The 23,928-nt window shown below is 50.5% G+C and overlaps 1 protein-coding gene and 1 non-coding gene across 4 annotated transcripts; one reads left to right on the forward strand and one right to left on the reverse strand.

Moving 5' to 3' along the window:
- Positions 1-2: 2 nt before the first annotated feature.
- Positions 3-23,856, reverse strand: LOC132365972 (NADH-cytochrome b5 reductase-like). Of its 3 annotated transcripts, none has more exons than XM_059923154.1 (7): positions 23,796-23,856; positions 18,160-18,436; positions 17,090-17,238; positions 13,997-14,084; positions 10,510-10,614; positions 6,173-6,376; positions 3-2,348 (listed from the first exon to the last, which is right to left on the reverse strand). In XM_059923154.1, the coding sequence occupies exons 2-7, from the start codon at positions 18,349-18,351 to the stop codon at positions 2,145-2,147; spliced, it is 942 nt and encodes a 313-aa protein (XP_059779137.1). In that variant the 5' UTR covers positions 18,352-18,436; positions 23,796-23,856; the 3' UTR covers positions 3-2,144. The 3 variants fall into 3 exon arrangements, with proteins under 3 accessions (XP_059779137.1, XP_059779127.1, XP_059779117.1); XM_059923144.1 differs by lacking the exon at positions 3-2,348 and adding an exon at positions 3,060-3,531; XM_059923134.1 differs by lacking the exons at positions 3-2,348; positions 23,796-23,856 and adding an exon at positions 3,439-4,088 and having other exon boundaries at positions 18,160-18,432.
- TRNAG-ACC (transfer RNA glycine (anticodon ACC)) lies at positions 9,514-9,586 on the forward strand. Its single transcript has one exon. It is a non-coding gene; the product is annotated as a tRNA-Gly (tRNA).
- Positions 23,857-23,928: the final 72 nt, after the last annotated feature.

Raw genomic sequence — 23,928 nt, forward strand, 5'->3', positions numbered from 1 at the left:
CATCCCTTTTAGAATTACAACTTTAATTTCTGCCTTCCTTGTCGGACTATAAGCTCCCCAATGGAGCTTCCCAGAACCGTACCCACCTTGTTCATTGTTCTTCCCTCAGTGCCTAAGAGTCTGGCTCCTAACAGGCCCTCCAGGAGTATTTGTGAGTAGAATCAATAGGACGCACTAACTGAGGGAGAGGAAAGGGCGGAGGAAGATGCATAGATTCAGAGGCCCTGAGAAAGAGTCTTGCTCAAGTCACAGGAGAGGCCGAACGACATCACAGTTCCTGCTCAGGACCTCTGCCTCTCAGGGAAGGGCCTCCCCACTGATTACGCTATGCTGAAAAGAGGCTTTGCAACAGACCAGCATTTCCTGAAGTAGTCCATGGAATGCTGGTCTCAAAGTGTTCTCTAATTAAATAAGCTTGGGAAACTCTGGGTTAAACAAAATGAAAAACGTTTCTTCACCACTGGACATTTCAGAGCCTTTAATATGCTCGTGTGCACGTGATTCCTGGTGAAGGTCACATGCAGTATTCCCCACATCTATTTGACCATGGAATTCTGTCTGTGAAACTTGGTCTGAAACCTTTGGCACCATCCCCCAACTGCTTGCCATAATTATTTATTGAACATGGCCCAGCAAGGAGATTTGTTGCAACTTTTTGGGCAGTGCAGGAAAACCCTGTTTCACAAATGAAAATGACTCCAAGCTCCAAGATATAAATGGGATAAAAACAAAACTGTTCTGGTTGGAAGGGGGCCTGGAGATCCCACCTGGCCATTCCTTCACTGCTGTCGTGCCAGGAACTGTAGTGTCCTGCAGAGCCCAGTTTAAAAGTCACTGGTACAGAACTCTGAGGACAGGGCTGACATTAGAGACCTGGCTTCTGACCCTGGCCTTGCCATGAACTGTTTTACCTTGGGCAGGTCACATGGCCTCGCTGGGCCTTGATTTCCCCATTGATACAATGAGTCTGGTAGATGGGATGCTTTTTGGAGTCCTGAGCTTTAACCTCTGATATGATGAGAGCTGTGATTCTATGACTGCAAAATTCCAACTCTACGATTCTATGGTTCTTTGATTCTGAGATTCCATGGCTTAATATTCCAACTCTGGGACTGCCTGTAGCCAGCCTGAGCTGGTGCAGCACACTGGAGCCCAGGCTACAGAAAGGAGAATTCATTAACTGCGGTGTGCTGCCCAGGATTGCTAGGTTCCCTGCGGAGGGCATATGCCCCATGAAGGATGGAGGGGGCGGGGTGTGGAGGGGAGGGGTGGGGGGCTCAGAAGCAGCAGCAGCTCAGTGGGCAGAGCAGGGAGAAGGACCCAGGTCTCCGGACTCCTGCTCTATCTTTAGATCTCCATAGCAACCATCACCAGGGCGCTGCAGCTGAAGGCATGGCTGAGCTGGCTGCCTGCAGGAGGGAGGGGCATTTGCTTTCACGACTCTTTTGCTGGGGAAAGGACTCTGGGCTGGGCTCTTGAGCCAGGAAAAGGAGACTGAGAGTGAAGCCTTTTGCAGCACCAAAGGCCTGGTGCCAAAATAAAGGTAATCTAGGGCCCCACCTTGTTCTGAGACATGGTCAGGTCACAGAACCCACGACCTTCATTGTGTCAGGCTCACGGCACTGGAGGTACATACAGCAAGTGCCTCCTCTAGCCTCCGTTATGGTCATTCCCTAACCAGTGAGCACCTCATCTGAGCCAGCCCTGAGGCCACAAGAGACACACATCTCCAGGGAAAGCAGGCTTTGGCACAGGCATTACAGGGCAGGGCCCAGTGGGAGCCCCTCTCAAACCCTTGAAGCTGAGGAACCAGGAAAGCCCCTCCTAGTCCTTCTCCTGCCAACTCCTACCCAGCCAGGACCTGGCTCCCTCCAGGGAGTCCTCCCTGACTCCCGGCCGGATACTCTCCTCCCCAAGGTTCCTACAGCTCCACCTCCCTCCTCCCAGTAGGATGCCTGCTTGAGGCAGTCAGGAACCGCGTGGGGTGGATGAGAAACGGAGGTGTGCAGAGGTAAAGACATTTGTCCCAGGTCACCTGGAGAATTAGCAGCGGTCTTCCATTCATGTCTTTGGATTCCAGTCTGTGTCCCTTCCTGCGTCCCAGTGTCAGGCCCCTAGCCTGAGCTTTAGAAGGGAGGCCAGGCCTAGAAGAGGAAGTAGGAGTCCTCGGCCAGGCCTGCGCTGAGCAAGTACCCGGCCACGTCCTTGGTAAACTCAGCTGAGCCACAGACCAATGCAAACGGCTTTCTCCGACAGGAGCCGACCAGCTCTTCAATCAGGTCCCGGCCCAGGCGGCCAAAGTGGGTCTTGTCCCGGTAACTCCAGGGAAGCTGCTCTAGGGAGTTCTCCTGGGAGGATGAGAAACAGTGGGGGTGACTACTGGGGGTCCTCAGAGTTCACATGGTCAGCTCCTCTCTGGCAAACAAGGAAGCTGAGGCAGAGGGGGTGGGAAGCCAACCTTCACCCAGCCCCACCACAGGCCAGGCACTTCCTCACCCTGGGACTCAAATCACCCTCACAGAAGCCTGTGGGTAGGTAGTTATCCTCTACAACAGCTGATGCACAGGGAGGAGGGACGCCTCTCGGGGCACACGATGATGCAGGGGCAGCAGCAGGACCAGAACCTGGGGCCACTGCACCTGTCACTCTGGGGGGAATGTTTTCTCACCATGACTGTGGGTCTCCTAGCATCTTTCCAAGGTTATCCATCACCATCACCCTCGGAGCATAACTTTTGTTCATTTAAGATTTCAATTAGTTTGTTGAGTTAACAAATGTTTACTGAGTGGACTCTGTGCTTGGCCTGGTGCTAGGCAATGGGGATACGGCAGCTGCCCTAAACAGACAGGGTTCCTGGCCCCATCTGGCTGTGTGTGTCAGAGATCCCGGGCTGCCCTAACCAAGAGAAGGGTTTATTTCTCTCACATGGAAAGGCTAGAGGTAGTATTCTGGGGGTGTGCAATGCCCCAGGCTCCTTCTCTTTCTGCCCCTCTAGACTTAGCTTGTGGTTTTCATTCCCAGGATCACAAAAGAAAATCTCCACTACTTAGAAGAATATCTTTTAAGTAAACATTTTATTGGAGTATAACATATGTATAAAAATCGTAAAGTTTATATAGTTTGGAGAATTTTAACAAAGAGAAGAAACCATGTAACCAGCGTCCAAAACAAAACAAAACCCCCAACAGAACAGGACTATCACCTCTGCAGACCCTATTGAGATGAACTTCTGGTTCCTGGGGCCAAGCAGCGAGATAGGATGGAGAGAGAGGGGTTGGGGCTGGAATCCAAGCTTTGCCACCATTTTCTGGTGAGGAGCCGTGACCTCTCTGAGCTACTGAGATGAGCGCAGCGGATGGGGAAGCGCTGAGAGAGGTTCCATGAATGCCGGCCTCGAATCTCAGGCGCACTCACAGAGCTCATCAGACCCCGAGGGCCTCTGAGGACAGTGCTGTGCTGCTGACAGGGGACACTCTCTGATGATCTGCATCTTCTTCCGTGCCCTTCGTGCTCTGACCTGCCCGATGGGCCCTCGAGGCAGGAACAGGTAGGGCCCATTGGCCTTGCCCCTCCTTCCCAATGCCCGATCCCCCCAGGCCAGTTAGGTTCAGTGCAGCTGACCTTGACTGTGCAGCCAGAGATGCACGGGGTCTGGTTGCTGCTCAAGTGGGGAGGGGACCCATAAACAATGATGATGCAGTGGGGTGGGTGCTAGGAAGCAGAGCCTGGGCCGTGACAGCAGAAACATCTACACCAGCCTGGAGGCTCAGGGAAAGTTCCCAGGATGGAATTACACCTTAGCAGAGAGATGTGAGGGATGAGTGGGTGTTAGGTGAAGAAGTGGGAAAAAGTGTGCCTGGCAGGGGGAACCGTATGAGCAAAGACCCAGGAGCCAGAAAAGCACAGAGCGCTTGCGACCACAGGCAGACCAGTGACACCAGAACGCAGCATGCAGCGGGAGTGGACCAGAAGGCGAGGCCATGGAGGGCTGGCACAGCCATGTGGGCTGGCACATAGTCTTGAGAGCGGTGGGGAGCTAGGGAAGGACAGGAAGCAGGGCAGTGATGTGGTCAGAGCTGCCCTTCCGGCTGCAGGATGAAGGACAAATCGTCAAGGAGTGGCTGGAGCAGGGAGACCCTTGATGATGCTGTCGCTATGGCCCAGGCAGCACCCAGAGTGGAGGGAGCACGGCCAGGCAGGAGGCACCTCTCACTCCATCATCCCTCACCTTCCCCGGCTACTGACAGCCAGCCCACTCGCCTGCCCAACCCCAGGGCACTGGCCTCATCAAAGCCCCGGCCCAGGGTAGAAGGTCCCCTATTGCTGGTGAACTTTAACTCTGCCCTCAAGCCCGGGCTCAAATGCCATCTCCTCTGTGAAGCCCTCTCTGCTTGCCTCCAGCACCCTGAACACCCTCCACAGCACCTATCCCTGTGCTGTCTTACACTGACAAGCAATAAGAGCATGGCCTCGCCACCAACTTGCTGTGTTACCTTGGGCAAGGTTCTTAACCTCTCTGTGTCTGTTTCCACATCTATTAAAAGGCCATGATGGCAGTATAAGCCTCCTAAGATTGTGGTGGGGATTAAATGAGTTAATACACATAAAGTGCTTAGAACAGTGCTAGGCACAGAGAAAGTGCTCAATGAAGGGGATCCCTTGTCAGCCATCTCTGTGGCTGTCTCCTCATATACAGATGAGCACCTGGAGGGCAGCAAGAGGTCACCTTCATTTTTATTAAAAAAAAATTTTTTTTTGGCCACCCTGTGTGGCATGTGGGATCTTAGTTCCCTGACCAGGCATTGAACCCCCGTCCCCTGTAGTGCAAGCACAGAATCTTAACCACTGGACGGCCAGGGACGTCCCATTTTCGTTTTTAAATCCCTGGCACCTGGCACGTGGTGGGGGAAAGGAAGGCTGGCCAACAGCCAGGGCAATTCTTCCAGGTGCCTGCCTTCCTGCCACCTTCCCTGACCAGCTCTTGGGCAGGGCTGAGCGTGCTCCCGGCAGGAGTGGCCCTTCCCTTGCCCCTCTCCCCTCGGCTGTACCTTAGCCCTCTGCTTCAGCCCTGACCTTGGGCACTGCTGTCGTTGCTAATGTTCACCAAGCACGACCCCCTCGGTGTTCATGCCACTGAGCATTCTGTCCCATGCACAGGCCTGTGGACTCTGGCCCCTGGGGACCTCAGGACCTCTGGTTTCCTGACACCCTCCCCCACCCAGCCACAATGTCGAGGATCATGTAAGTCTTTAGGGACACTCTAAAGCTGTCTCAAGAGGAAACTGATGACAAGGGTGCTCCAAAGCCTCATGGCTGACCCTGACCAAGAGAATGGAGGGGAGGCACCAGCAGGGAACCTCAACCCAGGGCGTGCAGGAAACAGAAATAAAGCTACAGACTAGGCGAAGGCCAGTGAACAAAGATAGCTGAGGGCCTGGCTTGAGGTAAGGGGCAAGACAGACCTCCATGCTGCGGCCCTGTGGGGAGGGCCCAGAGGGGTGGCTTGAATGAATGGAGTGGATGGGGAACCAGAGGGAAGAGGGCTCAGGAGGCAAAGCCGCTTCCAGCTAGAGTGGCTGTAACTTGGAGGATTTGAAAGCAGCTTTGTTCCCAGGCGGGAACAAAGTGATGTGGAAAAGACCCTAACAAATGCAGTGAACTGGATCCGGTTTACTCCACCAGCCATTGCGGGGGTGAGTGCCTACTCCGTGCCTGGTGCTGTGCAAAGCACTGAGAGCGTGGTGATCCAGACACGTGGTCCCTGCCTCAAGGAGCTATCACAGCCAGAGGACGTCTGTGCCTGGCCCACTGATTCTGCAACCAGGCCCCCCGCCCATACAACAGAGGATGCCAGAGGGTGGATGGCAGGCAGCAAAGCATGGTGGGTGAGAGCTGGCGCTCTAGAAGCAGACAGTCTCGGGTTCATATCCTGGCTTCACCCTGTCTGGCAGCACGACACCAGCTGGTGCCTTCACCTCTGAGCGTCAGTTTCCTCATCTGCATAATGAACACGGCAACACCTGCCTTCCTTGCCAGGCACACACTGGGGGTTCCACCAGTGGCAGGGATGACTATTACAGCACGGGGCAGAGAGCCCACAGCATGTCCTCAAGATGGGTGCAGGGGACAGTAGACTCTCAATCAGGGAAGGAAATCATCCCCCTGGGCTCACCTGGCTGAGTACAAAGAAGGTGCGGACATTCCAGAAACGAGCCTGCTCCCCGAGGAAGGTTTTCAGGTAGATGCCCTCAAAGGTCTTGAAGCAGCCGACCAGGGTGATGAAGGTCTCATCCTCTGCGTTGTCTGTGATGCTCTGCAGGATGGGCACCATGGGGGCCAGGCCGGTGCCAGCAGCCAGCATGAGGAGCTCACCGTACTAGGGAACAGGAGGGTACATGACAGGGGTGGGCTGGGAAGGGATCTAACCCCACCCATCCACTATGGGGGCTTTTCTTGGGCTTGCTTGAACTGGATGGCACTGCCCTTCCTGGGTGTCCCACCCATCTGGGTTCGCCTCTCTACCTCCTCCAGAAAACCATCCTTGCCTGTGAAAGGCTACAGCTTATGAGGTCTATGGAACAGAAATCATGGAATCTGGAGGCTGAAAGGGAACATGATGGTGCAGTCATCCTGCAAGTGGCTTGGCTGCCTTCTAAAGCATCCCCACGGGACTCTGCTTACATACTTCTGCTGATAGGTAGTCCACTACCTCCCAAGGAAGTCTGCTCCATTACAGACTGACTCCCCTTGCCAGGGAAGGCTTCCCACCTCATACTGAGCTGACACCTGTTCCCACCAAAGCTTTGCCCTCCCACCCCCATCCCAGCCCTGCCCTCCGGGCTGCTTCCTCTGCCCCAGGGCAACCCTGCAGAGATCTGGGGGCCCTGGCTTGGACCCTGAGCCTGCTCGTCTCTAGACTAAATGAGATACTATACCTCAGTGCCTGACACAGAGAGCCAGGCAATCAAAGTGAGCTCCTAAGAGGCACTTGTTCCATCAGCTCCCCATCACCAAACCTATTTCCTGGCTCTAGGCCTCCTTAAGATCAGTGCCTAGAAGGTTAGTGCCTGACCCACACAGTGAGGTATTCACCGACATCTTTCTAGAGATTAGGCCTCTGTGCGCAGTCTGAGTGTTCACCAGCTTTAGTGACAGCCGCTGCACACCACACTACTGCATGGAATGCTTCCTGGAGTACCAGGAGCCGTGCAGATCTGGGGGTAAACCCCCAGTCATGTGATCTGGGCAAGTTCTTTCACCTCTCTGAGCCTTGGTTTCTTCACTGGTAAAAAAATAACAGCACCTCCCCAGAATAGCACCTATCTCAGAACTGTCATGAGGATTAAAGAGATGACATAAAGTACCTGGTATGGGACTTCCCTGGTGGCGCAGTGGTTAAGAATCCGCCTGCCAGGGCTTCCCTGGTGGCGCAGTGGTTGAGAATCTGCCTGCCAATGCAGGGGACACGGGTTCAAGCCCTGGTCTGGGAAGATCCCACATGCCGCGGAACAACTGGGCCCGTAAGCCACAATTGCTGAGCCTGCGCGTCTGGAGCCTGTGCTCCGCAGCAGGAGAGGCCGCGATGGTGAGAGGCCCGCGCACCGCGATGAAGAGTGGTCCCCACTTGCCGCAACTGGGGAGGGCCCTCACGCAGAGGCGAAGACTCAACACAGTCATAAATAAATAAATAAATAAATAAAAGAACGTGAATTTCTAAAAAAAAAGAATCCGCCTGCCAGTGCAGGGGACACAGGTTCGATCCCTGGTCCAGGAGGATCCCACATGTCATGGAGCAACTAAGCCTGTGCGCCACAACTACTGAGCCTGTGCTCTAGAGCCCACGAGCCGCAACTACTGAGCCCGTATGCCGCAACTACTGAAGCCCGCGCACCCAGAGCCCATGCTCCGCAACAAGAGAAGCCACTGCACCGCAACGAAGAGTAGCCCCCCCTCACCACAACTAGAGAGAAAGCCCACGTGCAGCAACAAAGACCCAACGCAGCCAAAAAAAATGAATAAAATAAAATAAATTCTAAAATAAAATTTAAAAAATAATCAAGTGCCTGGTATGGAGCCTGGGGCTTAATACAATTAGATTCCTTCCCTCACTGAGCCCTACTGCTAGCCCATCATCCTGTCCTGTGTTCATGGTCTCCCAGCCTCCCAGTCACGGAGCGTGCCGTGCTCCCCCTTTCTCCCATCACTGCTCAGGCTCTCATCTGGGGAGCCTACCCTGAGCCAGAGGCAGGTGAGGGGCCCTTCTTGTGTTCCCACAGCCCTCTGTGCATCCCTCCTCACACTTGTCACACTGTGTTGTTGTCATCTATTTGTGCGCCTCTCTCCCCATCAGACTGTGAGCTTCTGGAGGACAGGACTCATCTGACGCATCTCTGAGCCCCCAGGGTCCAGCACTGGCCTGGCCCTGGGTGAATACCTATGAAAGTCTGTGGAACGAATGCAAGACAGATTCTAATGTGTCAGTCTCAGGGCTGACGTGATCCATCTGCATTGAAGATGGCTGCAGAGTGGCAAGACTGGGCTGCATCCCAGCATCCTCACAGGCGCAGAGCCGAGCCTCAGCCACAGTTTCAGCGGCCAAGTGTTCACGTGTGACACACCATGTCTCTTCCCTCATGGCTGGGCCCTACACCCTCCCAGACAGGAAGTGCAGGGCTTTCCAGTGGGGTCTGTGGATGCCAAGGTAGTAAGACTGGTATGTCCAGGAAGATGGCCTGCAGGTATTCTTTATTTCTTCTTTTAGCTTCTTTATTTATTTTTGAAAATGTTTTTGGCTGTACCAGGCAGCATGCGGAACTTCCCCGACCAGGGATCGAACCCGTGCCCCCTGCAGTGGAAGTGCAGAGTCTTAACCACTGGACCACCAGGGAAGTCTCTTTTAGCTTCTTTATATCTGCTGAATTTTTTTTTGGTAATGAACAGGTGCTGCATTTGTAGTAAGGAAAATACCAATAAAAGCTATTTTTAAATCAAACAAAAAGAATGGACCCACAGACACAGAAAACAAACTTATGGTTACCAAAGGCGAAGGGAGAGGAGGGATAAATTAGGAGTTTGGGATTAACATATATACACTACCGTATATAAAATAGGTAACCAACAAGGACCTGCTGTATAGCACAAGGAACTATACTCAATACTTTGTAATAACCTATAAGGGAAAAGAATCTGAAAAAGAATAGATGTATGTGTATATGTGTATATATATATATACACATACACACATATATATGTATGTATAACTGAGTCACTTTGCTGTACACTTGAAACTAACACAACATTGTAAATCAACTGTACTTCAATTTAAAAAAAGAATGGAGAGGAAAAATGATTTGTTTTTGTTTTGCTTTGTTTTCCTAATTGTAAAGGTAATAGGTACTCATCACGGATAATCTGGAAAACATAATGAAGAAAATAAAAATCACCCATAATTCCACTACCCAGAGCTGCTAACATTTTACTGCTGTTTTTAAAAAAATATTTTTTCTGGGGACTTCCCTGGTGGTCCAGTGGTTAAGACTCTGCACTACCACCGCAGGGGGCCTGGGTTCAATCCCTGGTTGGGGAACTAAGATCCCGCATGTCATGCGGTGTGGCCAAAAAAAAAAAAAAAAGAAAGAAAGAAAGGGAAAGGAAGAAAAAAAGAAAGAAAAGGAATTCTTTAAAAATATATATATATTTTCTGTGCAATTTAACTTAGTTTCCTAACGTTGTATATTCAGTTTACCTAGTGTTTGTCACTTGATCTTATAGCTTAAGCATTAACATCATTTATAATCATAATTTTAAAATCCAAGATAGTAGTCTATCACGTATCTGTAACCCAGTGTACTTAACTGTTCTGCTGTTGGATGTTCAGTTGTCTCCAATTTCTTGCTATTATAAATAAAGCCGCAATGAACATGTGCAAGAGGTAGCATTTTGGATTCTTTCCATAGGACAGACTTCAGAAGTGGAAGCACTGGGTCAAGGGTGTGAAGATTCCTAAGACTCCCAGTGCATATTGTCAAACTGCTTTCCAGATATGCACCAACTGATGAGAAATTACTGATTCTTCCTGGGAATGTCAGGGGAGGATGTGAACATGCCGTGAAGATGAGGGGAAGAGCCTTGGGGTTGGGAAGCAGGGGGCTCCCAAGCAGTGAGCCACAGGGCGTATTTAGGGAGTGGTCTCATAGTCTTGTAAATGGAATGTGAAACTGGAAAGATATCTGAGAGTCAGATGGCATAAGGGCCCTAAATACCTAGCTCATAGTCTGAATTTTTCCAAGCAATGGGCAGGCAAGGATGGTTCTGGAACATGGGCAGGCAGTTTTGTTTCTTAGTGCCTATTCCCATCTCCTCCCATGTCCAACCCCAAGGATACTCTCGGGATTAGGTTTGGGCTCAAGAAGAATGGCACAGTGAGATTCTATGGCCTGAAATATGAGAACCACATTCCTGGAAGCTAAGCTGGGAGGGGTCGCCTGAGGACTCAGTGCGGGCACTGACCTGGTTTGGTTTATAGAAGAAGCCTCCGAAAGGTCCTCGCCAGAAAGCCGTGTCTCCTGCTTTCCAGGACTCCACATACTGGGACATCAGCCCTGTCTGGTAGCACTGGGAGGAAACGAAGGGAGACCTCATTAAGACAGGCACATGTTGCCAATACAAACCACGTCAGCCTCGAAAGTGGAGCCCTTCCTGAACTCTCAGTGCTTTACACGTGTTGTCTCATTTAATCCTAATTATCCATGAAGTTGGTACTGTCGTTCCCCGTTTTCAGATGAGGCCAAGAAGCTTACACAGTAGGTAAATGGTAAGACTGGGATGAGAATCCGTAAGACCTACAGCCTTAACTACAGAGGTCTCAAACCAAATAACTACAAGGGCCATGCGGGTAACATAACTGAGTGAAGAACTGGGTATGAGATGACTGATGGCAACTAACAGTCTCAGCGTCAGGGAGACAAGAGTGAGTGGTGGCGACTACAGTAAATTGGTGAGTGAATACTCTTTCTAAAGGAGGAAACCACTCTGCAAATTCCAGTACACAGTCCGCGGGGCCAGCGACGCCAGATTTCTGACTCTCTAAGAGGGGCAGGAAATCCATATTTTTGTGAAAATTTTCTCATTTTTGAAATGTTGGCAATTAATTCAAAATTTTAAAACACTGTGCAGGCCAAGACCAAATATATTTACGGGCTAGAGTCCGCCTCATTTGCAATCTCTGCATATCCCTGCACTGTCTTCTGGCTGGATGGAAAAAGTGAAGATTGTGGAGGGGATTCCTCCATGGGGGAAGGGCACACTGCCCTGACTCTGTGTCAGGCACCACGCTGGGGCTGCAGGGGAGATAGCTGGACCTTAAGCTCCATGGAGGCAGCCAGTGCCTCAATCATGGAAAGGACTTAAACATCTGAATGAATGAATGAATGAACCCAGATTCAGGCCCTCCCTTTAAGGAGCTCACAATCTAAGAGGGACCTAAGTCTCAGACATATACAAGGTAGAGACTACCTAACCCCCCGTGAGAAGGATGAAGTGCTAGGAGAGCCCCAAGGAGGTGCAGTCACTTCCAGTGGAGTGGGATCGAGGACAGCTTCCTGGAGGGGGAAGCTAAGCTGGTCCTTGAAGACTGGGTAGACTCAAACTCACTGGGGATGCGGGAAGGGCAGAGAGAATTCTGGGCATCAGGCGTGGTATGGTCAGGGGTAAGACAGCCCAGGAAGGGTGTCTGGAGAAATTATAACCAGGGTTGAAGGAGAGACTGGGCTTTGGTCACCAGACATGCTTTTAAGCACCCACAGCTACTTCTGGTACCATCCCTGCCTTCCTTAGGCACCACATGCATAAAGCAAGGGAAGTCTTCCGCTTACCTGAAGAGGCCTGGGGAGGAGGCTAAATTTTTCTCCTAACTTGCTGGAGGCTGTATTTCAGCACACATCTTGTTTTGTGGCCCCAGTATCGGGGAGGCACAGCCCCAGGGGTGGCCTTAGTGGCCCTATGGCACAGACAGCACTCAAGGAGAAAGGAAGGATTTTTCTGTGCCTCTGGCACCCACACAGAGCCTGGCACAGAGTAAATGCTCAATACACACTTGTTAAACAGAACTGACACTGAACTTGTTCTTCCACTTGAGATCATATTACCCCAGGGACCTTGGGACAATGACATCATCTCTCTGGGCTTCAGTTTCTTCATCTGTAAAGTGGGGAGAATACGATCTACTCTGCAGGGTGATTATGAGGTTGAAACGAGATAATTAAAATAAAGAGCTAGAAGCAGTACCTGGTGCCCAGAAGGTGCCAGAGAAATGGGAGCTCCTCCTTCCCATCTACATGGGAGGGTAAACCTTATAAAACCCTCCTGCCTTCCCAATTTGCAAAGACATTTCCAGCTCTTCCCAGCCAGCGGCTTAGGGATAATTAAGCATCTCTCTAAAGAGAGGCTTTCCGGTAAACGAAGGAGAAAATCAGCCTTACAGCTGGGAGAGATCCAGCTGCCCTGAAGAACTGTCTCCAGGCTTATCCTTTCAATAGAAACACACCCAGACAAGCAGCTTGGGGAAGCAGGCCATTTGGAGAGGATTTGTGGAATCTCCCAGACAAACAGTTGCGTGGAAAAGGGATCCCATCCAAGCTTATGTGTGAGGGAATAAATACTCCAGCTCTGAAGGCAGGCGGGGATGGTTGGGAGTCAGAGACGGTGCTGGGGACCTGGAGTCAGAAGGCCAGGGCTCACCTACCAGCTGTACTTCTTACTACCTGGAGAGCCTCAGGCCCTCCTGGGGCCTCAGTTTGCTTATCAGTGAAATGGGGATAATTCCCATCCTACAAGGGAGACAAAGGATGTGAAAACTATTCCTAAATATAGGTGTTCCCTAGGATTCCATTTGGGAAATGATCTAGAGCTATGTATTAGGCTGATCCATATGAAACTGCTGTTTCTGTAAGTCAAAAATGTTAGCATGTCAGCAATTTCATGTATTTCAACCTAATTATTTTTGCACATAATTGGACCTTCATGAGGTCTTATACATTTGTTGCCTATTCCTTGGGTCTCTGGGATATTTTGCATCCAGCACACTTTGTTCATCTCATCCCTGCCAATTTCCCCACCCATCTCGGTTGCCCCTACAAGCAACTCTCCTCCCGCCACTCAGACTGGGTACAGTTCCCAGAAGACCCTGCTCTATTTCACCCCTCCCTGCCTTCAGTTATCCGTCCCCCTGGAATGCCACTGCTAACTTGTATTCCTTCCTCAAGGCCCAACTCAAATGCCCCGACCCCTGCCAACCCACCTGTGAGATGATTTCAGGTTACTTTGGCCCCCAAGGTCCTCCATGTCCCATCTTTTGCCTACAAAAGCGTTCCAGGACAAATGACTAACAGTTCCCCAAATCATGCCTCCTTCGCCGCTGTATGTGCTGACACAGCACTCAGAGCTTCCTTCCCACTCCTGAGCTTAAACATAGAGCTCAGACACACAGCTTCCTCTGGGAAGCCCAGCTCACCTTCCCTGCAGCCCCAGCTGCCCTGAGTTGGGTTGGGGCCTCCTGTCACAGCGTCTACCACCTTGTACTGCCCCAGTCTGGCCCCTGTCTGAGGGTGGGCGCCGTGTCTGACTCTCCCTGGACACCCGTGCCCAGCACACAGTAGGTGCACATGACTTGGTTCCCCTTTCCCCGGCTCAGTGCTTACGCTCCATCAATAGGGAAGAAGGTGAGGAGGAACAGCTTTACTTTTCTCAGTCCAAGCCTGTTTTTCATAAAATCTATCAGGAACATGCCCTCTGTTGGTGGACCAGTAGCCTCCTTTCCCCAGGAAAGGAGAAGATGAGAAAAGGCCTCTTTCATTGTCCTTGCTCTTCGCTCAAGCCAGCCTCCTCCCATGTGAGTGCTGGCTTTTCCCATGTCAGAGGGAAGTGCCCCACCCTGACCAAGCTGGCAAATGGAGGTCCAGTCCACAGCCTCTTAGAGCATCCGTGTGAGTTGGCTCACCTTGATTAAAACTTCAAAGTATCCTTTTGCGTTGGCAGGGCTGATGGGCGTATAGGCTCTCTGAATTTCTAAGCCATCTACTATCCCTCTGGGAAAGAGAAGCACTCAGTCAGGCAGTCAGCCAGTCATTCAACAAACCCTTAGAGTACCGAATCTGTGCCAGGCTGGTGAAAGTGAAGGTGGGGGCCCAGTCATCCCCAGTGGTCCTCACTGAGGGGCAGGCAAGATGCAGCAGAAGAAAATAGCACTGGACTCCCCCCACTGCCACGTGCTGGCTGTGAGACCCTGGGCAGGTCATTTAAACCCTCAGCTGCCCCTTCTGTAAAATGGGGACAACTGTCTATGCCCCTGCTGTGTGGCTCCACAGGGGTCACAGATGAAAAAGTGCTTCTAAAAGTACAATGATGGGCTTCCCTGGTGGCGCAGTGGTTAAGAATCCACCTGCCAATGCAGGGGACACGGGTTCAAGCCCTGGTCCGGGAACATCCCGCATGCCACGGAGCAACTAAGCCAGTGCGCCACAGCTACTGAGCCTGTGCTCTAGAGCCCACAAGCCACAACTACTGAAGCCCACGCGCCTAGAGCCCGTGCTCCACAACAAGAGAAGCCACTGCAATGAGAAGCCCGTGCACTGCAACAAAGAGTAGCCCCTGCTCACTGCAACTAGAGAAAGCCCGCGTGCAGCAACGGATACCCAACGCAGCCAAAATAAATTAAAAAAATAAAAAAAGTACACTGATGATGTGAGCTATTTTAGGACATCACTGGGATTTTTCCTGACCTCTCCTAGACCACAGAATGATCAAGATAAAAATAACTATATTGGGCTTCCCTGGTGGTGCAGTGGTTGAGAATCTGCCTGCCAATGCAGGGGACACAGGTTCGAGCCCTGGTCTGGGAAGATCCCACATGCCACGGAGCGACTAGGCCCGTGAGCCACAATTGCTGAGCCTGCGCGTCTGGAGCCTGTGCCGCGCAACAAGAGATGCCGCGACAGTTGAGAGGCCCGCGCACCGCGATGAAGAGTGGCCCCCACTTGCCGCAACTAGAGAAAGCCCTGGCACAGAAACGAAGACCCAACACAGCCAAAAATAAATAAATAAATAAAAACAAAACAAACCAAAAAACAACTATATTTAACAAGCGTTTAACATTTATCAAACACGACCGCATGCCAGGAGCATCAGAAGCGAAAGGATCCTCAGAGGTGCCCTAGTCCAAAGCCTGACGCCATGCATGAATCCCCTCCAGTGTTATCAACAAGGGGGCCGGGAGCACAGTCATGAGTAATAATAAGAGCAGCCATGTTGTAGTAAACGCCTATGATGCACCAAGCATATTATATGCAGTATCTCATTTATTTCAAACAATAACCAAAATGAGGAAACCAAGGCTTCCCTGGAGCACCTAAGCACTCCTCTCTTGAGCCCTACTATGTACAAAATTTTCTTCTTTGAGGTATGCAAAGATTAAAAAGGCCTGTCCCAATGTATCAAAAGTTGGGCAGAAATATTCAATAAATGCTTACAGAACAAACAAGGAAATAACAAACAGAACATATGGCATGGCTCGGATGCAAAGGGCACTGTGACATTTGCTATGACAGAGGTAAAAGTGACAGGCACTCTCACCTAGGGAACCTCAGAAGGCCTTGAGCTCAGAAGGTCTTAAAGGACAAGCAGGCCACTAACAGGTAACAATGGGCAGGAAGTAAAGTAATTCCAGGCAGAGGGAACAGCCTGGGCAAAAGCTTAGAGGTAGGATAATGTAGGGCAAGCCAGGAACTCGGGGCTGGAACAAGGGGCACGTATGGGGGTGGTTGGGGGTGGGTGGAGAAGAACTTGGTGGGCAAGGAGGCGGGGGCCTTGGGTTAGAGTGTCACTGGGGAGGCACTGTGGAGTACCAGAAGGGGGCTGAATGAGGAGGGATGTGGTCAGTTGCATGTGTTAGGAATGTCACTGGAGGGACAGCAAGGGGCCAGACTAGAGGCAGGTAGTTCTGAGCATCCCTGACTTATGGATGGAGGGTTGCTTGGGGCTGTGGCCTGTCCTGCGGCCCCTCTTGTCCACTGGAACAGTGACCTTTAAGGACCGTCAGCCAGGCCACAGGCCAGAACAAGCTGGGCACAAACACCAGGGGTCAGTGCGAGGCAAGTGACCAGAGTGTGATGAGTAATAAGCTCTCTCCTGGTTTCCTTCCTCGTCCTCTGGCTATACTTTCCGTCTCCTTTGCTGGCTCTGCCTCCTCTTGCCAACACCATAAATGCTGGAGTTGCCAGGGTTCGGTCCTACCTCCTTCCCTCCTTCCATGCCCCACATGCTCCCGAATGCCATCCAGGCATAACAATATACCTGGATGATTCCCAGATCCACGTCTGCAGCTCAGATTTCTCTGCTGAGCTTCAGACCCAGAGAGTCAACTGCCTGGCAGTCACCTCCATCTGGAGGTCCCAAAGGGTCTTGTCCCTGTGTAGGTGGAGGTGGGGATCAAGGTGGGAGGAGAGTACAAATGTAAGCTGGAAGGAAGAAGGAAGTTCAGAGGAGGTGAAGGGTGTAACTCAGGAGGCGGGCTGTTTGGGTTTGAATCCTTATTAGCTATGTGATATTGGGCAACTCCCTTATTTTCAACAACAGTGTCTTCTCTATCAACTGGTGCTAATCATATGAGGTTAATACCACAAGCTCTGGAGCCACACTGCTTGCTTTCAAATCCTGGCTCCAACATTTCCTAACTGTGTGATCTTGGGGAAGTTACTAAACCTCTCTGACTTCAGTTTCCTCTCAGGCATGATAATGGTGTCTACCACACAGGATTTTGTGAGGAATGAATGAGCTTATACATATGGGCACACAGAACTGTGCCTTGGATACTAAGTGCTAAAAAAGTGTTTGCTGTTACTGTTATTATTATTTATTATGAAAATGCATTATCTAGTTCAATTCCAAGAGCTCTCTGAGTCATGTATTACTACGTTTATTTTGAAGATGACAAATGGAGGTTTAAGGAAGGTTAAGCAAGTTGCCCTAGACCACACAGCTAGCAAATGGCAGAGCAGGGCTGCAAAGCCTGGGTCCTCCCACTACCTGAGTGTACCGTAGGACGAGGTGCTGGCCAGGCCGCAAGCCGAGCTGGCTGTTCCCAGGTAATGCAAACCGGACAAGGTAGGTGTCCTTAGTGAGTCTGTCTGTGGCACTGATGAGGAAGGCCAGGAAGGTCTCTGGGCTCAGTTTGGAAGGACAGCTCTGCAACAGGAAAAGATTCAACAGCTAGAAGCTGGGACTCAGAGACATGCAAGCATCCATGGGCATCCTCCCCACAAGGAGAGGCTATCAAGGCCAATAAGTTTTCTCTGTAATAGCGTAGTCCCACCTTAGTTCCCTTTCAGGCTCTAAGAATGCCAGAACACTTTACATTGAGCTCACCCTGCTCTGAAGCCTTGTATGGCTCCCCTCAGCCCCAGGATAAAGTGCAAGGTCCTTAACTGGACACTCAAGGGCCCTGTGGATGGGCCCCAAGGCTCATTTTATCTCCCAGGCATCAGACACCAGACTTTTCTCTGTACCCCCAAGAATAACTTGCGGCTTCCTACCTGTGAGTCTATTTGCTCAAGCTATGCCCTCTATCCAGAACACTCATCTCCAGTGTATGAAAGACCTACCCATCCTTCAAACCCGCTAAAATCCAGATTTGCACAATTTAGAAATTGATGGGACCTTACGGATGATCTAATCCAATATCCTTATTTTATATGTGGGGAAACTGAGGCCTGAGTGGTAGTGACTTATTTGTACAAGGTCACACCATGAGCAGGGACTCAAATTCATGTCTTCCAAGTCTCAGGCCACTGTCCTTAATATTCCACCCCACCTCTACCTCCTTTGGGAAGTCTTCTCTGAATGCCACGACTCACAGATCTCCCTCTCCTGTAAAATGCCCACACCCAGTTCATTCCTGGGACCTCCCCTCGCCACCTGCCCCATGCCCCACTCACCAGCTCAAGGCCAGGCTTCGAACCTGGGTCAGTCTGCTTCCATTAAGCCCACTCTTTTCTCTCTGCTGTACAGAGTCAGAGGAAGCTTCCCCGAGCAGGTACACTGCACAGTGCTGAGGCCACGAGGACGCTGCCACCTGGCCCTCACGTCTGAGGAGCGGCTCCCCCTCACCTGTGTCTCTTCTCCACTCAGCAGGCTCCTGTCCTTGCTGGCTCGGGCTGCCTCCCAACTTGCTAGGTCTCGCTGGTAGAGGTCGAACACGCAGGGGGAGCAGCCGCTGCCGCAGCACTGGGAGGGCAAGGGCTCCACCGGCCGAAGCTGCAGCCAGGCTTCCTCCTCGTCGTCTTCCTCCCCCTTGTCCATTGTCAGTGGGGCCTTGGTCAGGCAGGGGGTGCGGGCAACTGGGTGCTCTTCCCAGGGTAGGCCCAGGCCCTGCTCCCTTGCCAGCCTGGGAGAGGGAAAACATGTGGTTACGCTCTGGTCACCTCTATTCCGCTCATTCTCCCTGAGGCCTGCAGGTGCCAAGCTCTGTGCGAGCACTGGGGACAGGGATGAATCAATCCTGGGATCTGCTGCCTGGTGGGGGAGGGAGGGAGACAGGGCACAGCGATCGGAACGGGCAGCCACGGTTTCTTGACCTCTTCCTGTGCTCTGAGGAGTGCTGGATTAAGATTACATAGAAAATCTCATTGAATTTTTAAAATATTTTAAATGATGAAGTACAACATTTATGTACAACTTAATATTTATAAAAGTTATAAAAATAAATTATAGATAAATTATAAATAAAAATAAATAAAAGAACCCTTTTGTAACCACCACTCACTCAAGTAAAAAGAACCTTGCTGGCATCCCAGAAGCCACACATTTGTGTTCCTTCCTGATCACACCCCCACTCCCCGTTACCACCACCCTGACTTTTTTTTTTTTTTAAGAAAGCTGCGTTTTTTTTTTTTAATAGCTACTTTATTTATTTTTATTTATTTATTTTTGGCTGTGTTGGGTCTTCGGTTCCTGCGAGGGCTTTCTCCAGTTGCGGCAAGCGGGGGCCACTCTTCATCGCGGTGCGGGGACCGCTCTTCATCGCGGTGCGCGGGCCTTTCACTATCGCGGCCCCTCCCGTTGTGGGGCACAGGCTCCAGACGCGCAGGCTCAGTAGTTGTGGCTCACGGGCCCAGCCACTCCGTGGCATGTGGGATCTTCCCAGACCAGGGCTCGAACCCGTGTCCCCCGCATTAGCAGGCAGATTCTCAACCACTGCGCCACCAGGGAAGCCCCACCCTGACTTTTGATATAATCATTCCCTTGCTTTTCCTTAGTTGTGCCACCTTTATTTGCAACCCTATCCACTACTTATCAGCTTTGCTTAGTTTCTACCTTTAAACAGAATCATATGAATGCATTCTTCTGTGTCTGGTTTCTTTTACTCACCACTGTTGGTGAGTCACCTATCAAATTGCTGCATCTCATTGAATCTTTACAACAAGGCCAGTCCTGGAGATGTCATTTTATGGATGGGAAAACTGGGGTCTGGAGAGGTTTAGTAACTTACCCAGGGTGACAAAGGTCCACAAATGATGGCACTGGGACTTTAACTCTGCTCTGTCTGGTTTCAGAACATATTGTTCTTCAATCACAGGAAAACAGGAGGAGGAGGAAGTCATGATGGTCCAGGTGAGAGGTAATGAGGACCTGGACCAGGGGAGCTTCAGGGAGGACGAGAGGACAGGGGTCAATTAGAGAAATACTGAAGCAGTAATTAACAGGACACAGACTGATGGCTGTGAGGTGAGCAGGTGAAGGGGATAGAGCTTCAGGGAAGCTTCAGGGAGGACGAGAGGACAGGGGTCAATTAGAGAAATCCTGAAGCAGTAATTAACAGGACACAGAGACTGATGGCTGTGAGGTGAGCAGGTGAGGGGGATAGAGGGGTTGAAGGGACATCCAGGTGTCTGGCTTGGATCCGTGGGTGGATAGTGGGTCCAAGAGAAGTTGAGTTTTAGGGGAAAGAGGAAGTGGGGGAAATGGTTAAGTTCAGTTTGAGGTACACTGAGTGCCTGTGGGACATCCAAGGGCAAAATCCAGCTGCCAGTTGGATTAAATAGGTCTAGGTACCTGAGTCTGGAGATGGAGCTCTGGGTAACCGACAACAAGGGAGGGATGAGTGGGTAAAGGAAGAGAACAGGCTGGAGCCTCTGAAGGCCTGCTTGGCCTCCTGCTTCCTGCAGCACTCACTGCACTTGGTCCAGCCCTGGTCACTGCAGGTGCTCAATAAATGCTCTTCCAGTGAATGAATCTCTACCCTATAGCATTTCACACTGTTCAGAAATTACATGTTTACGTGGTTTTCTCTTGAGACTGTGAACTCCTTGAGGGCAGAGACCTGTTTTTTATTCATTTTGTGAACTAGCACAGTGTACATTTAAAAATATGGATGTTATTTGAAAGGAAGGAAAGAAGGAAAGGAGCTTGGTTTCAGGGCCATTAGGTAAACATTGTCTGAAAGAAAGATCAGGGAGGAAAATTTAAATGGTTATGATTTATTTTGAGATGTTTCTGTGAGGGCAGTTTGGGATTTATCAAGGTTCTCTGTCTTTATATGTGGACCTCTACAGTTTATACAGAAATAGACCTGGTCATCTCACCTGTAAGGAAACTATTCACTGAAAATTCCACAGGCAGGGACTTCCCTGGTGGTCCAGCTGTTAAGACTCTGAGCTCACAATGCAGGGGGCCCGGGTTTGATCCCTGGTCAGGGAACTAGATCCTGCATGCTGCAACTAAAAGATCCCGCATGCCACAACTAAAGATCCCGCATGCCGCAATGAAGATCCCACACGCGGCAATGAAGATCCTGCGTGCGGCAACTAAGACCCAGTGCAGCCAAATAAATAAATAAATAATTTTAAAAAATCCACAGGCAAATCAAAGTAAAAGAGGGTCTTCTCTCCCTCTTGTCTGAGAACAGAACTTAGGGGAAGTCTGATGTCCCAGAGCATTATTTGATGTAAATATCACTCCTCTAAAAGTTCCAGTCTTGGACTTCCCTGGTGGCACAGTGGTTAAGAATCCGCCTGCCAATGCAGGGGACACGGGTTCGAGCCCTGGTCGGGGAAGATCCCACATGCCGCGGAGCAACTAAGCCCGCGAGCCACAACTACTGAGCCCGCGTGCCACAACTACTGAAGCCCACGTGCCTAGAGCTGGTGTTCCGCAACGAGAAGCTACTGCAATGAGAAGCCTGTGCACTGCAGCGAAGAATAGCCCCTGCTTGCCGCAGTAAGCCCACGCACAGCAATGAAGACCCAACGCAGCCAAAAATAAACAAATAAATATATTTAAAAATATAAATAAATAAAATTAAAAAAATAAAAGCTCCAGTCTTTGATTTCCTCCTATTCATTCCTGCCTCTTAGACATTTACTGGGCAGGGGCTGCTGAATGAGGTGCTGGGACACAAGAGGTGACTGACACTCATCTCTGTCCTGGAAGAGTCATCCACTAAACAGATTAGAACCGGGATAAGAACAGATGCACTGCCTCACTCAGTCCTCTCGACAGCTGTACATAAGTAGGCCATGCTCTTCCTCATTTCACAATGGAGAAAACTGAGGCCAGGAAGCAGGAGTGGTAAAGTTAGTGCACATACCTGGTCTCTTAAGACTCCAGGCTGCTCTTTCTCCCTGGATTTCATGCTCTAGAGGGCAGAAGAGAGTGTCTTCATCTCCAATTCCCAGTGCCTGGCACTGGGCTGGCACAGAACAGGGACCCAACTTGCCAAACTGCCACTGAATTGTATGGGCACCCTGGAGCCTCCCAAGGGCAGTAGCTTCATTCGTGCATAAAGTGCTAGAATCAAGGTGTGGGCCAAGTCTGTGGAAAAGGAGAGGAGCAAACCACCACACCTGCTAGAAGACAGTGAAGTCCCGTTTCTTGGTTACCAATCACTTCCCAGGAGCCCTAACCTTTAAGATCTTTCCCACTTTTCCTGCTTTCCACACCCATTTACACTGGAGCTTCCCATGGGCCCAAATGATGTGCTTCCAGTCTCCCCCTACACCATCCATCAGCACACCTCCCACCAGCTCTGATCACACCAGTCCCCTGCTTAGCAATCTTCAATAGCTCCCTGCTGCCTACTAGATACAATCCAATCTCCTTGCGTGGTGCCCAGTGTTCTCCTGATCAGAACTTGTCCAAGTTCTCTTACCACTTACTTTCATTGGTTTTAGAAGGGTAGTTCCTCTGTGTGCAATAAATCTTTCTCTTACAGAGGAAAGGTTTCTCTTTAGAGGAAAGAAAACCTGGTTCTACTGCTGGTTCTATGATTTCAGGAAGGTTTAGCAGGTTGAGAACCCCTTGAGGGCAAGCATGGTGTCTTATTCTTTCTGTATTCTACCACCAAGCACAGGCCTGGCATATGAAAGGCTCAGGTGAGTGGTGAGTACTCAGTTTACATATAAGGTCTGGGAGCCAGGCACAGTGCTAGGTGCTGGGATACAGCAGAGGTTAATAAAACATGGGCTCTACCTTCACAGCGCTTGCAGCCTAGCTTAGTGTCACATCAGTTCAACCAATTTTTCTTGCATGTTATGTACCAGGTTTGTATTAAGAGTGAATGAGATCTGATTCCCTCTTTATGCTGATTTCTTACTCCCAAAAGGTTTTTCAGAGATAAAGTGAGGTAAGTGAAGGAACCCTATTAACTGTAAACTGCTGTAGTGTGAGGGTTATTCATCCTTCTTTGCCTTAAATTTACTTTCTCCATGTTTTACTAATCCCACTCTCCCTAGTATTTTGGAAATTAGTAGAGAAGCTGGCCACGTCAGTCATGAATTTTAAAGACCAGGTTCACGTCTTCTCTCAGCCTCTACCTTTTCAGTCTAAGAAGCCAGGCCTTGACATGTTGTTGCCTCGGCCTGGATGGCTCTCCTCACCCTCAGGCCTTGCTTCAAGGTCACCTGCCCTCAGAGCCCTCCCTGAACCACCCCCTTCTCATTCTCTAGAAGGTACCCTATTTGCTTATTCATCACATTATTATGTATTCATTCATTAAACATATATTTACTATGTGCCAGGCACTGGTCTAGGAGCAGGCTTCACAGCAGTGAAGAAACAAAAACCCTTGCACTCATGGATCTTATATTCTAGTGAGAGCGTCATTAAATAAGATCAAAATAGAAAACATGTTATGTTAGTGTTAAATACTGAAGACAAAAATAACTGGGGAAAAGGGATATGAAGTGTGGGTGTGTGTTGCAATTGCTATTTATTTACTTTACTTGCTTTCTGTCTGTATCTCCCACTAAACTGTACGCTCTACATCGCACAACTGTTTTATTCACCAGTGTAAACCCGATGCTCAGCAGTGCCTGACACTCAGTGGGCATTTGATAAATACGTGCTGCGCAAGGAGCAAGGTACACCTCCGCCGCTCTGGCCCTGCTTCTAGGAGGCGAAACGCGACATTCCGAGGAAAGGAACTAACTTTGGGCGCTGGGGAGGAGGCGTGCAGTGCAGCGCGGTCGATGCGGCGCCGGCGTGGTGCCAGGGCCACGCTCAGGCTCCGCGTGAGAAGGGCTGGAGAGGCAAGGAAATTTACGGCGTACCCACCGCGCGCCGGGTGCTGAGTGGATGCGCTAGTTTAGGCATTTCTATCGCTATTTTTACAGCGAGTGACTTTAAGGCTCAGAAGGAAGTGCCCTGTCCAAGCTCCAATTGCTCGTAAGCGATCAAGGTTGTCCCGAATTCAGGCTTGAAGTCCTGAAGCTCTTCTCCTAGTCCCCTTGCCCATCACAAGCACTCACCTACTCTCCTGCGCTTCCCCGGGGAGGCAGGCAGGGTTCCACTTGTGGGAAATTGCTGACGGCCTGCAGGGTGGGGCAAGACAACGATGCCCTGACGATGATTGGTTAAAGTGGCTGCCACTCATAAAACGAG

Source organism: Balaenoptera ricei, chromosome 1 (assembly GCF_028023285.1).
Source record: "Balaenoptera ricei isolate mBalRic1 chromosome 1, mBalRic1.hap2, whole genome shotgun sequence".
NCBI classification, from domain to species: domain Eukaryota; kingdom Metazoa; phylum Chordata; class Mammalia; order Artiodactyla; family Balaenopteridae; genus Balaenoptera; species Balaenoptera ricei.